This window comes from Maylandia zebra, linkage group LG6, assembly GCF_041146795.1.
Source record: "Maylandia zebra isolate NMK-2024a linkage group LG6, Mzebra_GT3a, whole genome shotgun sequence".
Taxonomy (NCBI): domain Eukaryota; kingdom Metazoa; phylum Chordata; class Actinopteri; order Cichliformes; family Cichlidae; genus Maylandia; species Maylandia zebra.
The window spans coordinates 35,923,804-35,945,754 of record NC_135172.1 but is presented as its reverse complement, the minus strand read 5'-3'; the positions used below and the strand labels follow the sequence as shown (position 1 = coordinate 35,945,754).

The following is a 21,951-nucleotide window of genomic DNA, read 5'->3' as shown; positions in this document are numbered from 1 at the left end:
GAAAGAAAGACAGACAAACAAGTCGTGTAATCTTTTATTACATTCTGTTATCATCTGTAATTTTTAAAAAAAAAATACTTAAAACATTCAACATCCTCCTGACATGAACTGAAGGTCACTTCACTCAGTGGCACTTATCCCACATTTTTTTCTGAATTTACAAGCCTCTAAAACCTCTTCTGCCAGTATTAGATCACCGTTGTTGTTTAAATTTCACACTTTTAAGTTACCACTGCCACCTCACACCAAAAACACTCCTGGTTCAAACAAGAATATTCAATTTTGTGCAGTAGCCACAGACATTTTGGAGCTAAACACAGGCAACAAACAAGCTTTAGCTTTTTATAAGTTTGGACTACCACCATTCTTTAATTTGCAAAATATGAATTAGCATTCAAGTCAAATAGGGCTCTTGTATAATCTAAGGACCTGTAAAATATACTTAAAATTGTTTGAGTCCAATAATCATTATTCCTTATCATCCATCCATCCATCCATTCGCTACCGCTTATCCTTTTCAGGGTCGCGGGGGGTGCTGGAGCCAATCCCAGCTGTCATAGGGCGAGAGGCGGGACAGGTCGCCAGTCTGTCGCAGGGCCAACGGTGGGAGGAAGCCGGAGTACCCGGAGGGAACCCACGCAGACATGGGGAGAACATGCAAACTCCACACAGAAAGACCCCGGCCTGATGGTGGAATTGAACTCAGGACCTTCTTGCTGTGCGGCAACAGTGCTAACCACCGTGCCACCGTGCTGCCTATTCCTTATCATCATAATTATTTTTCTATAAAACCATAAGCTGATCGTCAAATCATCACCAGTCCCTTTCATGGGGATCTCTGTAGGGTATGCCCAAAAGGCTAAAAACATCTTTCTCTGTCAGTGTGGGAAGTGGAGTGCCACCATGCACCTTCACACTTCCTTGACGTACCACATCTTTGTTCAGGGAGTGCTCTGATAGGCTCATTCTTTTTGTCTTTGCCAAGGCTCTCATTGAACGGTTAAAGTGTGCCGAACCAGTGAAATACATCAGAGCACAAGCAAACTCATTGTAGGGCACTATGATGATATCCAGCCTGCGATGGCGTTGGTCATGCCCCAGCAAACGGCACACACCCATGTATTTCTTCTGCTCACCGTTCTCCTCGTGGCTCACCAGGTCATCAGTTAAAAACCCTTAAAGTAAACAGGTCAGAAATAAAGAGATTTTTATTAAAAAAAAATAAAATAAAATAAAATACATGCTTAAGTTTTTCCCATCAACAAAAATGATGCTTACCACTGTCACGGAGTGTCTGTAAGACTTTAGTAAAAATGCCCCTGTGGGACCTGCCATCAGGGTGAGATATAAGTACATCAACATCTCCACATGTGGCTTTTCCCCGACGATAGGAGCCACATGCTATTGCCACTAGGCCAGGGTCGATGGCTTGTGCAGCATCCCTCACCTGCACATGCATGGAAAAGACCGTTAATAAAGCACAAACGCTGTTACCTGCAAAAACATTCCACTTCTTATTGGCATGCTGATATTTTTGTGTGTTGTTTTTTTCACATTTGCTTGTTTTTGTATGTTTACTGGCAAAAAAAGAAAGTTTTTACCTGTTCCCAGCCAAATACTGGGAGGTAGCCTTGCTAAGGCATCGCATATAATTTTGACAAGCTCAAGGGAGCACACATGCTTTAGCCATCTATCTAATATGCACGCTCTATCTGGCAGCTTTGTAGGAAAAAGAAAATCTAAGTAATACAATATGAAAACAACTAGCGTTGTACTTAACGCTCTGGAGCGAACAGGTATCTGGCTAACTTAAGATGCAGCAAGTTTAAGGATTTACTTTTCCCCTTTGGGATGCTCTACTTCGTGAAAAGGCAGTCTGGTTTTTCCATCATCAAGCAGTCAAGGAAAGCTGACACAAGCTTTTTCCTTCTTCAGACCCTCTTTCTACATTTCTGATGGTTAAAGAAGCAAATCTTATTCAGATATCTCAACTCTGTTTAAACTTGACTAAACATATTAGAGTGGTGAAAGAAATAAAGATATTTCAGTCATCATCACTAAATTATACATGCTCTTAATGTGACAGATGAAGATGCATTACCACTTTTTCTATGGCTCCTGCTTCTTCTCTGGGCATTCGGTCTAGAAAGTCATTGTAGTGCTTGAGTCCTATTTTCTGAGTGTTTGTCAGGTGGGCTTTTGTATGGATATCCTCCAAAGTACGAAATCCCTGAAAGGCAAAATGACATTTTTAAGAAAAAAAAACTGTTATGCTGGCATTTGCTTACTGATTTTTTAAAATTCTAATTATTAATAAAATTAGAATAAACTAGAATAAAATTAAAGACATTCACAGCCAAGAATGAAAGTGGCTTGAGATTCAGTGTTTCCTGGAACCTTGTTCCGGTAAAATTGATTCATGAGTCATTAAATCTGATATTATTTTGAAGCCTGGCACACCTTCCAGCTGAAGTCATGGAAGCAGATAAACAATCACATGGTCTCACCTGGATACAACTGTTTTTTCCCCCTCAGTCAGATCAAAATGCTGTAGTTTAGTAAACTACAGCATTTCTTAGTAACTAATTTCAACCCACTGTACTGTTACATCAGAGTTTAGGATGAACCCACTTGAATTCCTAGTCACAGCTGTACCTTTAATAAATATCGTATGGAGGAGTAAAATGATACGGATTTCATTTGACTGAAGCTGCTAATTATACAGAGTCCAGAGTATAGCCAGGGAGAATTTTTAAAAGAACTTTGGCGTAGTAAAACTGACATCTCATAAGTGAGTAATTTTACAGTTTAGAAAACCCAATAATGGTATAACAATACATATTGTAGCTCACATTTTCACCAGAATTTGTTATTTTATTAACAGATTTATGAGAAAATGCAATGACTGTGTTGTTGAAAAATAAATTCCAAAGCTCTTTGTAGACAAACTGTCTAATGGCAACACTGTTTTTACATTATCTTAAATCTTCTGTAGTTCTGCACTGCAATCAGTCAATATGTGCAGCAATACCAGTGCGGCAGAAATTTTACCACCATATCAGTCAGGTTGTTTCATTTTTCAGGCTATAGCCCAAAATTTCAATCTTAAACGCCTTTCTGTTACCTTATATTTCATGAAATAGAAGTCAATATCATATCACTGTGTTGTAAAACATATTGTAAGACAGAAAAGACACAGACAACATAATTCACTAACAACTTTTTGTGCGGGGTACAATCTTTGTACTTCAATCTCCTATACTAATATGTGAGTTTTCACCTGTTGGTACCACAGTTGTGCAGTTTTAGTTCCAGCACCCCAGATGTTCATGAAAAGCTCCAGCACTGGCACAGCCTCACCGATGTGATCAAGCTTCCGCAAATGACCGCTCTCCATAATCTCTTCAATTTTGTCAGCCATGCGTTTTCCTATTCCTGGGATCTGACAAGCTTCCTGAGACCAATGGGAAAAAATGTAATTAAAAAAAAAAAAAAAAAGCTAGACAGTCCTTGTATTATCACAGAAGATAAAACTTACAGTACACAATGACATATGCAGGTAATCAGCAATCTAAACATTGCATTTAAAGTATCTGGGTAAGGCTACCTGATATGATGTAACGGGTTTATGGTAGCTTTTCAGTGCGTTGACAGCCTTGGAGTAGCCCAGCGCCCTCCACTTGTCCCCCTGATGCGTGTAGGCCTTGGCCAGCAATTCAAGTTTGTCTGTGATGTGCTTGTTGAAGTTATTACTTTTGGACTGAGAGGACTGGGCACAGACCCACTTCCCCGATACTGGCTTCTGAGCAGCAGTATCTGGACCAAGGGAGAGGCTGGGGCCAGGAGTCTCCTCTTTGGGGTGCTGGCCAGTGATGAGAGCTTCCAGATCACTCTGAGAGACGCCGTCTTCTTCTCCCCGCACTTCCTCTTTGCTGTCTGGGACTGTCTGAGGGCAGGATGTAATGTAAAATAACTGTTTCTGTTTCTTGCGTTTGGGGTCTAAACTTTTTCCCCTGACTGCTCCAAATGATTACTAACTGAAAGACTGAAATGCACCAAGAAGCTGCAAAACAATGTTTTCAACATGATCTGGAAGTTTACCATTTCTGTGTTCTCCTCTTGATCAGTCACTGGCTCGATCAGAGTTTCTGCATCAGGTTTGATATTTAGTGACTCTTTTTTAATTTCTTCGTGCTTTGTTTCAGAGTCACTAAGTGGATAGAACATAAAATGTCATTACAATACAAAGCTTAAAACATATATTACTGTCAACGAGGTAAATGTAAAGTACAAATAAGCTGATACACATTTTCTAATGCTTGTGAGAATATCTTGGGATATTCATGCAGCAGGAGTACAATTTTACCTTTAACTTTCAAAGAAAGCATTTTTAGATCACAAACCTCTTGGGTGAAAGAAGGCTGTAGCTGGCTATATCTAGCAGCTGTTTCTCACTAATGCACAAGCTCAGCCAGGTACATTTTACCAGTTGGACTCCAGAGGGCATACAATTTACTTTCAGCAGGCGCAGAGCCCTTTCGCTGTCCACATTGTCGTCCACAACAACATGAGTGACACCGGGACACAGTGAACTCTCTGTTCGTCCCCCATTCTGCTGAATTTGTCTTTGGAAAATCTGGCATCTGGCATTTCCTATTCCAGCAGGCAGAAGGTACACCGTCACTCCATTAAAAGTGTTTCCTGAGGCAGAAAATGTTAAAACAATCCCAGTAAACAAATATTTTGCATTCTGGCACAGTATTCATTTCTCTCTTAATGTAATGCAGCCTTATTTATATTTTTTCTATGTTGTGCTCCATTTAAAAAAAAAAAAAATAAATAAATCACTCTTTCTGTAATGTGGACGCATGCGTGCAAACACTGTAACCACCTGTGACATCACAGTCATCTGCTGTCTTCTTCAGTGGGGGTGCATCCTTCCCCTGTAGCACTTTTGCCCTTTTGACTTTAGAAAAAGCTTTCATGATACCATGACGAGGCTCCATCTTTTCTGGTGATAGGAGGAGCAAGTGGCCTGTGACGTAAGAGAGAATTATAACACTGCAGTCTAAAGCTGGGAAACAAACACATATTTGGAAAAAAGTAAAGTAAAATAATTTTAACAGTGATTCAGTCCAGTTTGCTGACATGAGAAAATGGACTTAATTTAGTGTGTGGAAATGTCAAGTAATTTATTGTTCCCTTAACATGTCCTTTAGTGGAATGTATAACCCATCTAAAAATGTTGCAATTATGAGAGACATTTAAGTAATTTTCTAATATTTTGAATTTAACAGCAATTTTAGAGCAATTAGTTTGATGGTACACATTTCACAAAGCCTGCTGTCTGAGTTATCAGTACTGGCATTTATAAAAGCCAATAAATGATCATTTCAGAAGAAGACACTTTAAAAGCACCCTTCACTCATGAGTGATGATAGTGTGTCGTTTGTTCTCCAGAGGACACTGCAACTTCCTCGTTGACAGCACACTTGTTTGGAATCCCACAAACAACAACCCTTTAGAGTCAGGCAGAGTGTATACTGCACATAACTACACAAAAATGTTAGGGAAATCTATTCAGATTTCATGTGTCTGAAAGAAAACAAATATTGCTTCATATAACAGGATGCAGAAATTTTAAATCTTATTCTGGTCAGAACTTTTTGTTAAAGAGATCTTAATGATGCATTGGTGTGTGAGACACATTTAAAGGGTTAAGCTCAAGGGTTTGGTAGGATGAACTTTCAGCTATGTAGCAGTTTAATAGCATTATAATCTCACATAGATTTTGTACAGTACAATGCTTCACTCTGAAATGCAAAGTAGCATATAATACTCCAGTGAGAAGACATCTGTCCCCCATTACTTTGTCGCGTTACACTACTGCTATTTGACTGGTGTGTCAATTTTCTTAACCCCTACTACGAAAATAAATTTTTCTTACAGTTACTGCTTTAAAACTACTCTCTGTACAATGGATACTCTTGACAGATAGTCTGCAAATCGTACACTATCTTTAGCTGAAGCTGACGTTAGCAATAGCCAAGAAATCAGTATTTAGATTATTACAATTGTAGTATTATCTCAATATATATAAACTAAATTTAAAAAAAATCTAAAGTTTCCCTGCATAAGTGCATGTTTAAAGTTGTTTTAAACGCTTGAAACTCTAATGTTTTGGATCTTACCCCTGATCGCATGGAACCATACATACAGGAACGTCAAAAGACGGACAACGTTCAATTTAAACGTTTTACTTCCGGTTCATCGAGTATTTAAATTTTGTTAAAATGTATCATAATCCCCGAAGTGACATATTATGTTTTGATTGAAAAAAATAATTGATTCCAGTAAATTCATTGATAATTTTTTACCTATTATATAAATACTTTTGTAATTTGCTTAATGTACTTATCGCGGTTGCTTTGGTTACGGGTTGAATCCGGAAGTGGCTCTATAGAAACATTTGTTTGAAACATGGCTGTGCAGAGCTGGAGTGATATCCTAAAATCGTCAAAGAAAACGGCTTTAATACATGATGGTAAGTGCAAGAAGTAAAATGTGTTTTTAATACAGAGACCTGTTTTTCTCGTTCCCCCAGAATTACTTTCATTTTAAGCATTTTAACTCAGTCATCTCAACTTCGCACACAGCGGTACCGCTAACATGTAATATAAGTAGGTAACAAGAGGTGGTACAGGTGGTATTGAACTCCATTGAGGTTGTTTTTGCTTTAAAATTACAAGAAATGGGTGTCTTTTTAGTAAAACAGCTAGGCTCCAAATTGTAAAAAATTACGATAATATGTCCAAAGTAAATACGTGCTTTTCTCTAGATGTCAACGGCAAGCTAGTCAGGCATTTGCACTGCGCACATTGTTACTTCTCTTTCTTAAGTGAGTTCACCTGCTTGACTATTTAAGCCTGTTGTTCTTATTTGTAAATTACGGTTTGATCCTAAATTTGTAAGGAAAATATACACACACCGGATACTTCCCCTTACCCCCTTACTGGCAGAACTGCCTCAATTCTTCATGCCACAGATTACATAAAGTGCTAAAAGCAGTTCTTAAAGATCTAGGTCCATATTTACATGAGAGCATCGCACAGTTGTGCAGTTTTGCTGACTGCACATCCATGAAGTTCTATCACATCCCTTAGGTGGTCTATTGGACTGAGATCTGGTCACTGTAAAAGCCATTTTAGTACAGTGAACTCATTATCACGTTCAAGAAACCAATATGAGATTACCTGAGGTTTATGACATGATGTGTTATCCTGCTGGAAACAGACATCAGAGGATGCAGCATTGTTACAAAGAGATGGACATGGTCAGCAACAACAGTCTGCTTTTAAATGATGCTCAGTTGGTACCAAAGGGCCCAAAGTATACAAGGAAAATATCCCCTACAACATTACCCCACCACCTGCAGCACAAACCGTTGATACAGGGCACGATGCTTCTATGCTTTCATGCGTTTGAACCCACATTCTGTTTCTGTTATCCGAATTACACTGCCCTAATCTGAACCTCAATGCTCTCTTGTCCAATTTTTCTGAGTCTGTATGGATTATAACCTCAGTGTCTTGTTCTTACAAGAATGACATGCACCATGGTCTTCTGCAAGTTTCAACATGCTGTGTTCAGAGATGTTCTTCTGAATATGTTGGTCGTAACAAGTGGTCATTTGAGTTACTGTGACCTGCTTGGCTATTCTCTTCTAACCTCAGGCATCAACAAGCCATTTTAATGCTGAGAACTGCTGCTCACTGGATATTTTCTCTGGATTCTCTCTAAACCCTAGAAATGTATGTGTGAGAAAATCCCAGTAGATCAGCAGTTTGTGAAAATGCTCAGATCAGCCTGTCTGGCACAGATAACCGTGCAACTTTTGAAGTCACTTAAATCACCTTTCTTCCTCATTGCGAAGCTAGGTTTGAACTTCAGCAACTCATCTTGACCATGTCTATATGCTTAAATACACCGAGCTGCTGCCATGTGATTAACTGATTGGATATTGACATTGAAAGGCAGGTGTACCTATGGAGTGGCCAGTGAGAGTATATTTTACATATATCATGACAATGATCAAAATTAGAGCTGGGTAAGGACTTAATTTAGTTGGGTTTGGCATGATTTCTGTTGTTGTAGTGAGTAGAGAGTAATTTGTTTACTAATACTTAGGAATTCGCCTGTATGTTGGCTGAATGTCGGTATCTGTTGATATTGGTTCTTTTGACTAAAAATCAGTATCACAAATCAGTGTGATGAAGAGCTGATTTTTTTTTAAAAACAGGTCAATTATTTATTTAGATTTAATATATTGGTGTTCCTGGTACAATAGTTGGAAATAAATAATAAAGAATAAACAACAAAATAAACTGACTGAAAAACAAAGATCTGAATCAGCTATTGGGACAACTGTTTTGCAGCATTGGTATTTGCCTAGAGTTTTGCAATTGATGCATATCTGCTTATATGGCTCAAATTTGACTTCTTTTTTGTGCAGGAAAAAGGAAGATCCACTATCTCTTCACAGATGGAAAAGAAATGGCAGAAGAATATGACTTAAAAACAGATGAGCTCCTCGGTAAGCCACATGTTTTGAGTTATACACAGCTGAATGGTGTTAATTTCTACAGTTTCATGCATTGGATCAGTTTGTGTCTCATAAAGCATTTGATACATTTCAGTGAGAAAATGGCGCCATAAAAGCACGCTTGGAGTTCAGGGCTTGTGGCTGGTGGAGGTTGGGGAGCCCCTTGCAGGTCCTGTTGCATCTTTGGAGTCTGATATGATCAAAGAGAACAGCTCAAATGTAGGTGTTAACGTTTTAATTAGATCTCTACTTTTGACTTACATTTGTGAAGTTCGTCTTCATTTTGTTTGCGCAGCCCATATTCATGCGTAAAGACACAAAGACCAGCTTTCAGTGGAGGATTCGCAACCTTTCCTACCCCAAAGATGTCTTCAGTGTTTCAGTGGATCACTCTGAGAGATGCATCATCATCAAAACCTCAAACAAAAAGTAAATATGCATGAGAACACATCTGTGCACCTATTTCTGTTTTGTTCACTGGTTGCATTGAAGTCCCTGCATTCTCCCTATAGATGGCACTGTTTACAATACGTTTGTCCCGACAGTTCAGCTTTGTGACATCCTTCCCATGTCTTCCCAGGTATTACAAGAAGTTCAGTATTCCTGATCTCGACCGCAGTCAGCTACCATTAGACAACTCCGCGCTAAGTTTCACTCATGCCAACAACACTTTAATTGTTAGCGTAAGTTTTGCATACCAGCAATTGATATATATATATATATATATATATATATATATATATATATATGTGTATGTATGTATATGTGTGTGTGTGTGTGTGTATTTTATGCAATTTTATCATCAGTTTATGATAAAGTTAAAATTGCTCCAGCCCGAAGAGAATCTATTTAACGAGTATACCTGCACTGTTATTAAAAGAATATATATGTACAAAATATGTTTTTGTCCACACATTCAAAGAAAATGTATCTCTCTCTTTTGCAAAGAGACATAAGAACAGTTTCACTTTATTGTTTAAGCACTATATGCCAATCATGAGAGTGAAGAATTGTTTCTTTTCTTTTTTTTATTTCCCACGTTTATTTTTCGTGCTCACAATAATTGCTTCAATCACTTTGTGTGTTAATTTTTTCAGACTTTTTTATGAAGACACTCAATAATATGCATAAATAAAATCTGTTATTATTATTTTTTCTCTGTTGTCCAGTACGAGAAACCCAAAGAGATCTTAACCCTTGAACAAGAGCTACTGAAGGAGCTGAAAAAGCTGAAGGGGAGTGCTGACGGGGACGTCGACTGCAAAACCCAATGAATTCTGCCTGTGGGAGCCAGGGAATAATTCTGGGTTGCATTTAGAGCAGAACCTCGCAGCATCATTTTCCAGTCACGTATGAGCTCTCATTTATTTCTTCTGTACTTAATCCCTTCATTAAGATTCACTGTGCCTTGTCCCTTAGCTTAATGTCTAATTGTCTTAATTAATTTGGTGGAATTATATGTCTGGAAATGTGTCCAGCCATTTATGTTTGATACAGTGATATTTAGTAAAATATATTATTAGTAGATTTAAAAACTTTGTGGTTTAATTTTTAACCCAAATTCTTTGGCTGACAAAAAATAATGTCAGAATCTGTTTTTGCTTCTTTTTACCAAACCTACTGTGGAGAAGTTTTGTTGGGGGGGTCACATAACCTACCGGCCTCCTTCCATTGATGTCCTTGTAAAACACTCAAAACACACAAGGCTTCATCCCTGTTCGTTCCGAGGTCACAGTTACGAGGACATCCCATTTGTGTTAAATGAATACCCTCATGTTCCTTGTATGTAGTGGGCCACCCTGAAAGCCATTACTGAAACTTGCGTTACCATTTCCCTTTACAAGAGAAGGCGATTCTGACTTAGTGGTCTATGTCCAAAGTGCCGTAGACATAAGTAAGAATTAGATGCAACTGTTTTTGCAGAGCTTTATTTCAAATTTCTATGAAATTTGTGTTTGTTTGTTTGTTTGTTTAACGTGAAGGAATGTGAAGCTGAGATTTTATATCTTTGAGAAACTGAAATGTTTGTGTATACTGTACGCTGAATGAGGTTTATTAAAGTTGGGTATTTCTCTATTTTTTTTTCTTTAATCCGAGTTCAATTAAAGAAAAATTGAAAAATTGTTGGCTGGTGAGGAATACTTAGACAGTGGACAACAAAAGAAGTAGTGTGTTTAAAGGAGACAATGGCATTTAAATATAGATTGTTTGAACCCTGTGATTCCTTGCATTTTTTACCACTTGTCCAAACCCAGAGAGCAAGTGCAGAAAGCAGAGACAAAACCACAGGTCTCTCTCCCTCACTATTGTGCTTTGTCTTCATCCAGATGGAAAGAACAAGAATATAAGAAAACATTTCAAAACCAGCTGGCCCTGTCGCTTTGTAAATTCTTGTGAGGGGCCTGACTGTCAAAATGACAAAAATAAATTCGTACGTAGCGTTTGATAGTTCGGTCTTGGTGCCAAATGTTGATTCTGATTATCTTAAACATAATGAAGGTTTCTGCTGCTGAGTAGCGTTCATTTAGAAGTCTTAATTTTCTTTAATAATTAACTGTTCTCAGAGTTTCATCTACTGTCAAAACAGCTAACAAATTGGACATCCAGCTCCAACATTGTGGGAGCTCTGTTCAGGGTCTTCTTCCTCCCCTGTCATTTGGCCTCTGATGGTCATGCTCAGCTGCTTCTGGGAAGAGGGTTTCTTTCCTGCCTCCCTTTCATTGCCGAATGCCTATTCCCAGCCATTCCCCCTCTTTCAGTTGATGCCACAGTTTGCCACACAAGCCCTGGTGCTTTTTCTGCAACCCCTCAACTCCCTCTTCGCTGCCTCGCCACCTCCCCCCCCTCAAAACCCCTTACCCCTCCCTGTGTGACTGGCTTCCTTTTTGATAACTGACCCCTCCTCGTGTTATTATTCGAACCCACTATTGTATAACATGCCCTTTTATATGAGGTTTCACAAAGGGCCCATTTGATCAGAGGGTTACGGTGTGCGATCGTGAGAAATGCAACTACATGGTGGTAACCTTTGTTTGGGCCAAAATGGTGGGCTGACCTCATCGCTTTTAATGCATAGCTTGGGCCATTCAGGCCCAAGTCTCACTTGCTGAGCACATTGAATTCAGTAGCCTGTCACAGATATTGCCTCTCAGTTATCTGGGTCTCCAGCTTGAAGAAGAAGGTGGAGAGAACTGCAGTTTTGGGGGGATACCAGCATCGCACGCTAGCTTTCCATCCCAATATAAACACACAAGAGAAAACCAGAGCAGCCTGTGATGTCGTTCTTTAGTGGTTTTAATATACACTCTACAATAAATATTTCCATCATTTGATGTAATTTACATTTTTACAGTAAAAATATATTTATATATGTAGAAAAAAAACAGGTTACATAGTCTCCAAAATGGCCTCATAAAGGCAAGATAGCATGTCAGCTGAAAGTCAGATGCTGTAACCACAGATAGCTGCCGTGTCTAGCTTCATTATACTCATTTAAACATTCTTTGTTGCTGAGCTGACTAACTTCTAACAAAGGGTTTTCATTCGTGAAATTATTGTTGAGCTCTCCTGTACTTTAAATGCCTCCTGATTTAATAAGAAAATAAGCGTTCTACAGTTTGTCTGAATTGGAAAAAAATCTAACAGATTAGATAGTCAATGTTTACATACAAGCCAGTACAAAAAACAACAAAAAATTATATATCGAATCCAAAAATGAGGCAAAAAGTGTATTGGCACTTGACAGGAAAAGTTAGTTTGCATGAAGCACATGGTTTTCTCTTGTAGTGGTTCTTCTGTGCTGGTTCATCCACGGTTCTCCCTCAGTGGTTTCAGTCCTCAGCGTCCCCCTGAGCGCTGGTGGTGGGAATGTTTAGTCCGCTTGTTGAAAGGGTGCGCGGGGACAGGGAGAGGAAGAACATCAAACGGTCTCTTCTCACTCAGCAAGTGCCCCCTGGGTAGACGCTTCATGAAGTGGGCCTCCCTCTGGTGTTGCTTGGTCTTGGAGGCCTTCCTGGGGCGGCCCTTGCGTGTAAAAGCCATGTACCAGCCCTCGTACTTGGCGTTCTGGAGTGCAGTGTAGTTGTTTTCCAGAACAATCTCGGTGAAGATGCAGTCCTTGCCTCGCCCTTTCCGCTGAGGAAAGAAAAAGACACGAGAAGCTGAGACACATTTGGACAATCTCCAGGAATCAGAAACACCATCTTTATTTCCAGACAATGAAATATCTCTCAAAACCGAATTTGTTCCGGCTTTGAATGAGTCTCAACAATGTATTGCCATAAGCTTGAAATCTGCAAAATACATTTCCAAGGAACACTTCACAATGTCGCTGTCGTCTTATGCAGCCACAGAACTATTATTTCCAGATTACCTTGCCGATCAACTTCCCCTTCTTGTTCATACATATGTAATATCCTGTCTTCACCCCTTTAATACGAATGCGACTTCCAAAAGAATCCGTCTCCACTTCCAGTTTAGCTGCATAGACAAAGAAAGCAAATGCGTATAATGAGATGATACAGTCTGGTCACGGTGCAAGCATGCAGACAAACGACCTCTGCATTTCTTTTTTCTGGGTTTTTTTAATGCATGGCAGAAAGAATATGAAAATTTATCATCAGCATTAAAGAAAATCAAAGTCTTCTAAAAAAAAAAAATCATGACCAGTCTACTAAAGATGACATAAATTCTCTCTAAGCCCTTTTTTGTAATCCAGCAGCCACCTTTAACAAAGCATGCTAACCTTCCAAAATAGCATCAAATGATAGTGATTTTGTACGGCGTGATTGTTTTCGAATGTCTGTAAATGCTGTGCTGTGATGCAGCACAGACTGGGGATAAAGGAGAGAGTGAATACTGCGGTCAGAGACACAACCACCGAGCACAGAGCAACGGTCAGATTTGGGCCAGTTACAACAGTGACACCCACTTAGGATGTGTGGAGAGTGTATGCATGGCTGACTCTTGTTCTCTCTGTGAATGTGAGTCTAGGCAAAAGAAATTTAAAAGACAAAAGTGCACACAGGAGAGGACTGGAGAGGAAAAGGTATAAAGTGAAGATGCTGACTTCACCGCTCCTTGTAAACTGAGTCATACATTGAGTGTAAAGCAATGAAAATTCCTCATAAAACCAGCCTCCAAGTAGCAGGCATCATGCATTGAGAGGTGGATGGATGGTGGCGGTTGTGGTGGAAAGATGCCTAGACGCACCAAAATTTTGGTGACAGAAATTATGTTTCCTTTTAAGTTTAAGATCTTTTTTCCTCCAGTTAAATGTTAAGAAAAATGTCCCTGCTGAAGTCCATCATAACAGGTGTCACAGACTTTCTGCAACACCAACACACTAAGAAAGAATTCATCTGCACAAGACATAAAAGATGGCAACACTGATGCCACTAACAATGTTTGCAACTGTGGCTTCTGTTTCTACTGGCTCAAACGGTTTTCCACAGGCGGCCAAAAATGACATAATTTATGCTGCTTTTCAACACCGTCCTGCGCGCCATTGAACTTAAACAATTCCGGTGTTTGTAAGGTGAACATGTTTCGTATTTTACTGTTTTCCTGAGGTTTAAAGGCACTGAAATGTAAGAAACGATGGCCTTTAACTGTCATGGGGTTTGACTGATCTGGCCATAATACACGGGCTTGAAGAAGTAAAGTCGCTCGATCATTTTAGAGACAATAAAAAGTGATTCCCCTGAACGGATTAACATATGTGCATCGTTTAACTACCTATTTATTGCATAAACTACAGTGAGCCTAAATACATTATCGCATGCGTAAATTTGGAAAGGTTAATGGTTAAGTGAGACTATTCAGCAACTATTTAAAAATAAATCCCCAAAATATATAAATATATTTTTGTTTTTTTAACTATAAGATTTAGTCCTCCCTGCTGGTCTTATTTAGCGATCACTTGTATCTAACCGTGTGCCGCTCCGTCTTCTCCGTTGGCGTTCACCCTCTTGTTGGCCAGGACCTGGACGTGTTTCCCGCTGGTGCGACTGTACAGCTGGTAGGTTCGGGTCAGCCTGCGGCTCATCCGGTCCGATAGCCGGCTCTGCTCGGTAACGTGGTGCTTGAAATTCGGAGGGGACTGCACGGTGTTCTGTCGAGAAAAAAAACACCCCGAACACGTCAAGGCAAAATATTTATTTCACCTGTCTGGAAATAAAAAGCCCGTCAAGTCACTGAGCCAAGGCCCCTGCCAACAGTTCATCATAGCATTAGTCATTTTTAAATAAACCCAAAATAAAATTGGGTTATTTTGAGTCTTTTCGGAGATGCTTTCAAGAAACCTCGTGGATGACATTTCACTCTGTAGGTTGTTTTTTTTTTTACCACCGTTGATCTTTCACCCCTTCATGACTTTCTCTTTTCCCCTCATTTCAGCCGTTCGCCGTCCACATGTGTTTTAACAATTACCTTTTAGGCTGGAGCTTACCGCTTTTCAAGATGTTTGAATTGTTGCCAATTGCCATAGCACTCATAATAAAATGTTTTCATTGTTATTGCAGCCTATTGGAGAGGTGGAGGGAGTGGGCTATAAGCTGCTAAGCACTGCGCCTTTGGTACCTGTTAAGTTTTGTTCAAATTAATTAGCCTATAGAACTTTATGCAGCGTTAGTGTATTTTTTTATTGAAGTGAAAGTGTGCGTTACCTGTGCGTAAAAGCAAAGCGCCGTGAACTGAAGTAACCTGCGGCAAAGACAAAATCAATTAAAAGCTTTAACTTGTTGCTCAGAATGTATGATTTACACAGAGAGCTACATGAAAAAAGATGTTTTACTTACAGATAACCTAACCTCGAAGTTCTCAGCCTCATCTTGTAATAGTTCAAATATTGCTTCATGAATACTCCACTGATTCGCTGCTGGAAGCTCTCGGAAATAAAGTTGCTCCTGAAGGGGATTTCAGCTCAGTTTTATCCCCCTCTTGTTACGCATAGAAAGTGATACCCGTGGCAATTAAGAGATCCAAAACTGTCAGGGTCCCATACAGGTACGGCATCTACGCTCCATTCTACTTATAGGATAGGGGGAAAAAATGGACGATTTAAAAGCGTTAATCCAAACTTTAAAGTCCCGAGAAAGCGTCGCTTTCACCAAACCACCTCCATTAAATCCTCTTTGTGACACTCAGTTGTTCAACAATGAAGATTTAAAGTAGAATGAATCCCACTTGACTTGCTTTGCCACCGCAGTGAAGAGTTTTAGTTTTACGCACAGATCTTTACGCACCAGCGATAAGATGCGTAGCCTACCGTGGGTTTCCTAAAAAGAAAGGTGATTCGATATGAAGGAAAACTAGTGAATGAATATCACGAATACTAGCGCCGCTCAGTTTGCTTAAAGTTTTCAAGCAATGTCACCACAACTGTCTTTCTATAAGATGCGCAGATAGTAAAGCTCCTGCTTCAACCTTCCTCCCACACGTGTATTTCTTGTGGTTGCCTCCAGTCCGCATACAGCATCTGTCTCCCTCTACATTTAAATACTTTAACTTGCGGGAAAGTCAATATCCTCGGTGAGAGCAGGCGGAGCGTTCAGCCTGGAGCCAAGTTGAAACCGAATACTTGTTAAGTTACTTAGCCTGCAACTATTTGGTTGCAAATCCATAAACACCGCATTCATCAATGAGTTGACTTTATAATTAAACACCTTATGAGATGAAATATAAACTAGATCCTGTCACGAAAAAATCGGCTTATTTGCGGGTAAATTGGTAGACCTGATCTACAGAAATCTAATAAAAACAGGCCCTTCAAAATCTTTTAAACCAAGCGTTTAATCACAGTCTTACACATTAATCTTATTCACGCACATGTTTTGATCTTGCAGTCAGTGCACTTTGTTTTCTAAAAGCAGAAATGTCCCCTTGAAAAAAAAAATCCTTGGCATGTACTTAAGAAAAGCTACAGTTACATTAACCTATTCCCTGACTGCAGGTTAGAGGTTGTTTGGTGGTCCCTCAGGACACACCTCGATGTACTTTTTCATCCTACATATGTAAGTAATATGTATTCCATGTGAACGCATGACACAGAATGGTTTTCACATAACATCTAAAGCCTTTGCCATGGATACAAATGCTCTCTCACTCAAAATCACTCTTCCACAACTTTTCACAATCATGGTTTGATTTTGAGAAGTGTGTCCTGGCCCATGTGTGCTACTTGCAGAGGATAGTTTCATACACTACATCATGCACTTATATTGTAATTATTCTTTGTGACAGCAAAGCAGCAGCGTTTTCTTCAAGGGAAGATCACTGTTGCATAATTGTCTCATGGGTAAAATGGGAAACTTCAAACGCAGCTTTTCAAGTATAAAATCTACAACTGAACGAATGACCCCTTGCAATCTAACATATAAAATAAAATTAGGACTCATTTAATTAAAAAAAAAATCAGATATATTTTTATATGTCATTCTTGCTGTCATGTAACTTTTGCCTGCCTTCAAAATTTCAGGAGGATTTTATATAAAAAATGTTATATCATTTCTTTGTCACTTGGACTGATAAAGCTTCATGTTTGCTTCAGATGAACTTTGGTATATTTTTGAGTTGAATAATTTCTGGAGACTTTGTCGCCAGCTTTTTTACATCACAAGCACATTAGGAAGTTGACCCCCTATTTTTAGCTAACACATTAGAGAATAAAGGAGAAACAAATACAGTGAAAAAAGGTTTCAGTGTACAGTATAATTAATATTTTTAAGCAGACTTAAAAAAGTCAGCCCAATGTCATTTGTAGACGTGAGGAGAAATACAGAGAAATGTGAAACAAATGTTACTTCAAACCCCTCTTCTTGACTTTTTATTGCTCTTGTGTGTGCAGATAAAGCATTAATCATAAATAGAGAAATGACCGACTAAACACACAATCATAAACTGCCTTCTAAATCTCTACTGTATATCTTAGCCCTCACAATGCTGCAAGTGAAAGTAAATTTAGGTAACTCCGGCAAATCAGCCTTGATAACTACACTTTAAATCAGAATAATATTGTTAACAGTATAGTTTTACAGACTTCAGGCCTCAAATCTGATTATCGTCCTAATGAGCCAAAGCAGAGTTCTGGCTTTGACTCTTACCTGTGAGACTTAATACAAGCAGGCCCATGTTCTTTGTGCGAACAGGATGGGAAACTATTGCACCCTTCACACAGAACAGCTGTACAAGAGTAAAATATAATACATACATAATTATGTGAGTTTGGTCAACGTCTTAGTTGTAAATCAGTCATTTTAGCCAATGCAGGGGATTTAGAGGGTGAAAATGGACTGCCTTATTAGTTCCAGCGGGACACTGCAACAAGTGATTTTGCCACCTGGACCAATTCTGCACTTTGTTCTTTCATATTTTGACCCCATATGAAGCAGCGATTGCACATCCTAATATGAAATCCACATGCATGACAATTAAAGCAAGTGTTTTTTTTGTAGACCACACAATGACTTATCAGTATAGTGCACGTGACTGTGTAACCCCAGATTAGTTCACCCACGAGTCATTTAAAGAAAATTTGATTAAGAGGCAAAGGAAACCTTGAGTCCCATATCGAGGGTTTCTTTTTATTTTAAAGCCACTGTACATCACTCACAGTCAAAGTTTCTATTTTAGGTTTAGGGGATGACACAAAAGTATAGTTTATTATTTACTTTTTTGAATGTCTTGGGGTTATAGCTCATGCTGATTGTCTCCCAAAATTTTAGCTTCTGTCTTTGTTAACTTATAGTCAACTTATTTGAGCCGAAACCAACAAGAGAAGGTCAGTGCTTTTTTTGTGAGGAAAGTTGTGCATGTTTAATTAATTTTGACAGCCTCGACACATTATCATTGTAATAACTGTGAATATGAATGATAAATTAAAGAAAAAACATTTAGGATGAGTTTTTAACTTGGCTTTTTTAGTTTGTGATTTTATAAGTGCTTTGTGAGTGAACTGCCCTGAAAAAACTTCTGTAAAAAAGTAGAAATTAGGTTTAAAACTTGTTGGGGGAAAAGTGGCTGATATAATGGCACTGGCTTAATAAATGTTACCTGGGATATGTTACTTGAATATTTAAAATTACATGAGATGACTGACACAACTCCCTGTATGTATGTAAATATAGGTTTCCACTAGTGGTCTGGCAAGTATGCTGTGTTCTGCTCCCGCCAAGAAAAACGTAACCTCTTGTTAGCTGAGAAAAAGGGTCTTTACACTTCAGTTTTTGCACAGATTAAACAAACAAGACGTGATGTTTCAAAAAGCTTTAGATGTGCCTTTAGGGGGGTTTCTGGGGTGCTTTTAAGATTTCTACCTAGCAGCAACCTCTGAAAAATGAAACCCATGTACCAAAAACTACAGCTCCTCTAATGCAAGAGTGCGTAATTAATTTTCCCAAGGGGCCACATGAGAAACTGTTGTGCAGGGATTCACCAACAAGCTTATAAAGAGATAAAACCCACCACAATGGTCTCAGGTTCTCGTGGGGACTCTTGGGAAAATGATTTGCCTACCCCTGCTTAAAGGCTGTCTCCAAAAGTGTTGACTGTCTGGTATAAAACAAACAAATCAATAGAAATATTTTGTTCTCTGCAGTTAATTTCCTGCTTTTGTGTCAGCTGTATAGGAAGTACTTTTTTATCTCTAAAAATCATTAAAGATAAATTGTTTTAAGACTAAAAGTTATACTGCTCTGATAAGCCAGTGACAAAGCCTAAGCCACGAGCTGTCTGCCAGACTTCAGCCCAGATAATATGAGTCAAAGAACTAGAACTGTTTGTTGGAGTATTTGTTGCAGTTATTTAATAGATATTATACCTTTCTGCATAGTTAACAGTAGCAAAAGGCCATCTGTGAAGTCTAATCTGTAGTTTGGTGGTAAGTAACCTATGAATAGCATAGGTTACTTACCACCAATCAGGAGTTAGCCAATGCATACAGTCTATGGATGCAACATATTAACCCAACTTGCTACTATTTCCTGGTGTCTCAGGCTGCCATTCAGGGCATCAAAAACCAATGCTTGACTTCTCACACACAAAAAAAGAGAAAATAATGTATATTCCAGGACTTTAATGTCTGAGTTTTGAGCCAGTATTTTAAATCATTAGAATATTTCATTTCAAGTTTGAGTAAATTACACATAAAGCAGTAGAAATATTGTATCAGTGCAGGTAAAGACTGTTGACTTGACAGTTGTCCAGATGATGAAAGCTGAGCCACATAAAGTCATTGCTAAAAAGGCTGGTTGTTTGCAGAGTGCAGTATCGAAGCATTTTAATGGAAAGTTGACTGGAAAGGAAAATTGTGGCATGTAAAGATGTGCAAACAAAAAGGATGAGTGCCTCAAAGTTTTTTTGGGGTTTTTTTGCATTTCATTTGGAAATAAAGATCCTACAGTCTGGATAAAGGCTTGGTGTTTGAACTCCAGTGTGACGTTCCCGGAGTATGTGATGGTTTGGGGTGCCATGTTATTTGCTGGTGTGTTTTATCAAGTCACAGGGCAGTGCAGTCACGTACCAGGAGATTTTATGCTTCCATCTGCTAACTAGCTTCATGGAGGCGCTGATTTCTAGCAGGACTAAGCATCTGCCCATGGTGCCAAAACTACTACCACATGGCTTGCTGACCATGTTATTACAATGTTTGATTGGCTAGCTAACTCTCCTGACCTGAACAACAAAGAGAATCTTTGGGCTATTGTCAAGGGGAAGATCAAAAACACCAAAATCCAGGCTGCTAACACCTCAGCAGTGCCACAAGCCGATCGCCTCCTCGCCACGCCGCACTGATGCAGTAATTCATGGCAAAGGTGTCCCAACCAAGGACTGAGTGCAGAAGTCTGACATTTCTGCATTTTCAAACCTTTTTTTAAAAACTGATCTTAGGTTTTTGATTTTCAACACTTCTAAGTCATAATCAATATATTCCATGATGTAGACACAACCAGGCTGTCAGATTCCCTCAGTTTCAGGTTTTTATGGTAACCCAATGCAACTGCAATCTGAATATAAATCTTCTTATTTAACTCGCACAAAAGTTAATATGTTTTCAAAAACATCAAACTTTTGTGTTAACTACTCCTTTAAACAACCACAACACCTTTGTCCTTAGTGTAGTATCTGCCCCTACAGCAACACAGTGCTCAGTCTGGTGCTGTAAAGTCCATACATCTCTTACATTTCACAGCAGTCTACAACAGCCACTTACAATTTAGAAACAATTCCGTCTCTGCAATTATAAACGACATTTGGTTAAGGTGACCTGTCAGGCAGTTTTGGCTAAAATTCTCCAGACTGAACATGAAAGGTTCCTCATGAAACCTGATCAAAAGCTATATTTTTTATTCTGCTTTGTTACATACCTAACTGTCTGCTGCCTCACTCCTGAAATTCTCTAGTGAGCAGCTTTTCTGGCCTCTTAATAATTTTGAGAAGAGTTGACACAGGTCCAAGTTTTGCCCCAGATCCCTGCTCCTTTGCCTTTTCTCTCAATGCTGCTTTTCTCATTTGGATCACAGTTTGCTAATCCAAAGCCTTGGTATCAGAGAGTGAGGTACAAAGACACCAATCACAGGACGCTGTGAAAAAAAGTCAGGGAGAGGAACCTTTTGGCAAAGCTGCGCATTGGTTATTCTTAGAAGAGAAGTGACTGAATGTCTGAAAAGGCCCCAGAGCAGACTACCATTCAGTGAGAGGCATTATTCCCACTAGCTAATGCAAGACATAAAAATACACACTCTTGCATAAGGCCAGCCAATGGAAAGGTAGACACCATAGATGAAGAGAAAAAGCAGAGCCAATGAGCATGTATGAGTGTGTTTGGGTGGAAAGAAAATGTGAGATGTTGTGATTCACTTAGTGTCATCTGCTCGCAGTGTTGCTCACTCCCCAAACCTCAGCGGTTTTTTAGAAGAAAAACTCTTCAACCACCTGTTGTAATTATGCACTGCTGCTTTGTTGCAACAACCTGGACCACATAATGTGCCTGTGACCACATCACCGCCTCAGCAACTTACCTTGAACTGGCTGGAGAGCATGCTGGCTCGCATCAACCGCATCTCTGAAGGCTACAATTTGTTCCTGGCACTGCAGGACAAGAAGGATTAATGCCATATGATGAATTAAAGCATTTGACTTGTCTACTGATGTTTAACTTTGGATGAACATTTAACTGAATATGACAGCTTAATAAGTTCCTTTTTGTTTTAAGCAAATCCCTGTCATGTCTGTCAATCTTTTAGAAACAAGAATATTTCTGTATTTAATGCTAAAAAAATGTGGGGGGGTTTTTTTCATATCGAAGCCACAATTTAGACTAACACAATCGAAATAAAGTCGTAACACATAAA

General features: G+C 39.1%; 3 protein-coding genes across 3 annotated transcripts; 1 reads left to right on the top strand and 2 right to left on the bottom strand.

Moving 5' to 3' along the window:
* Positions 1 to 20: 20 nt before the first annotated feature.
* poll (polymerase (DNA directed), lambda) lies at positions 21 to 6,242 on the bottom strand. Its single transcript, XM_076885152.1, has 10 exons — positions 6,192 to 6,242; positions 4,892 to 5,035; positions 4,404 to 4,701; positions 4,102 to 4,210; positions 3,608 to 3,946; positions 3,281 to 3,454; positions 2,102 to 2,230; positions 1,279 to 1,447; positions 772 to 1,175; positions 21 to 483 (listed from the first exon to the last, which is right to left on the bottom strand). Exons 2-9 carry the CDS (start codon positions 5,004 to 5,006, stop codon positions 814 to 816), a joined length of 1,695 nt encoding a protein of 564 aa, XP_076741267.1. The 5' UTR covers positions 5,007 to 5,035; positions 6,192 to 6,242; the 3' UTR covers positions 21 to 483; positions 772 to 813.
* Positions 6,243 to 6,401: 159 nt separating this feature from the next.
* Positions 6,402 to 10,726, top strand: dpcd (deleted in primary ciliary dyskinesia homolog (mouse)). Its single transcript, XM_004538965.5, has 6 exons — positions 6,402 to 6,544; positions 8,513 to 8,593; positions 8,697 to 8,821; positions 8,898 to 9,031; positions 9,183 to 9,285; positions 9,772 to 10,726. The coding sequence occupies exons 1-6, from the start codon at positions 6,481 to 6,483 to the stop codon at positions 9,874 to 9,876; spliced, it is 612 nt and encodes a 203-aa protein (XP_004539022.1). The 5' UTR covers positions 6,402 to 6,480; the 3' UTR covers positions 9,877 to 10,726.
* Positions 10,727 to 11,886: 1,160 nt separating this feature from the next.
* fgf8b (fibroblast growth factor 8b) lies at positions 11,887 to 16,088 on the bottom strand. The gene is made up of 5 exons (XM_004538966.3): positions 15,400 to 16,088; positions 15,268 to 15,304; positions 14,534 to 14,714; positions 12,975 to 13,081; positions 11,887 to 12,736 (listed from the first exon to the last, which is right to left on the bottom strand). The coding sequence occupies exons 1-5, from the start codon at positions 15,456 to 15,458 to the stop codon at positions 12,440 to 12,442; spliced, it is 681 nt and encodes a 226-aa protein (XP_004539023.1). The 5' UTR covers positions 15,459 to 16,088; the 3' UTR covers positions 11,887 to 12,439.
* Positions 16,089 to 21,951: the final 5,863 nt, after the last annotated feature.

Coding starts and splice junctions, on each gene's coding strand:
- fgf8b (XM_004538966.3), bottom strand. CDS start 15,458: ATGAAGCAATATTTGAACTATTACAAGATGAGGCTGAGAACTTCGAGG. Junction 14,715..15,267: donor CGCTTTGCTTTTACGCACAG/GTAACGCACACT, acceptor TTTTCTCGACAG/AACACCGTGCAGTCCCCTCC. Junction 13,082..14,533: donor AGAAGACGGAGCGGCACACG/GTTAGATACAAG, acceptor TTGTCTATGCAG/CTAAACTGGAAGTGGAGACG.
- poll (XM_076885152.1), bottom strand. CDS start 5,006: ATGGAGCCTCGTCATGGTATCATGAAAGCTTTTTCTAAAGTCAAAAGG. Junction 4,702..4,891: donor AGATGACTGTGATGTCACAG/GTGGTTACAGTG, acceptor TTTCTGCCTCAG/GAAACACTTTTAATGGAGTG. Junction 1,448..2,101: donor CAGGAGCCATAGAAAAAGTG/GTAATGCATCTT, acceptor ATGCATGTGCAG/GTGAGGGATGCTGCACAAGC.
- dpcd (XM_004538965.5), top strand. CDS start 6,481: ATGGCTGTGCAGAGCTGGAGTGATATCCTAAAATCGTCAAAGAAAACG. Junction 6,545..8,512: donor AACGGCTTTAATACATGATG/GTAAGTGCAAGA, acceptor TTTTTTGTGCAG/GAAAAAGGAAGATCCACTAT. Junction 9,286..9,771: donor ACAACACTTTAATTGTTAGC/GTAAGTTTTGCA, acceptor TCTGTTGTCCAG/TACGAGAAACCCAAAGAGAT.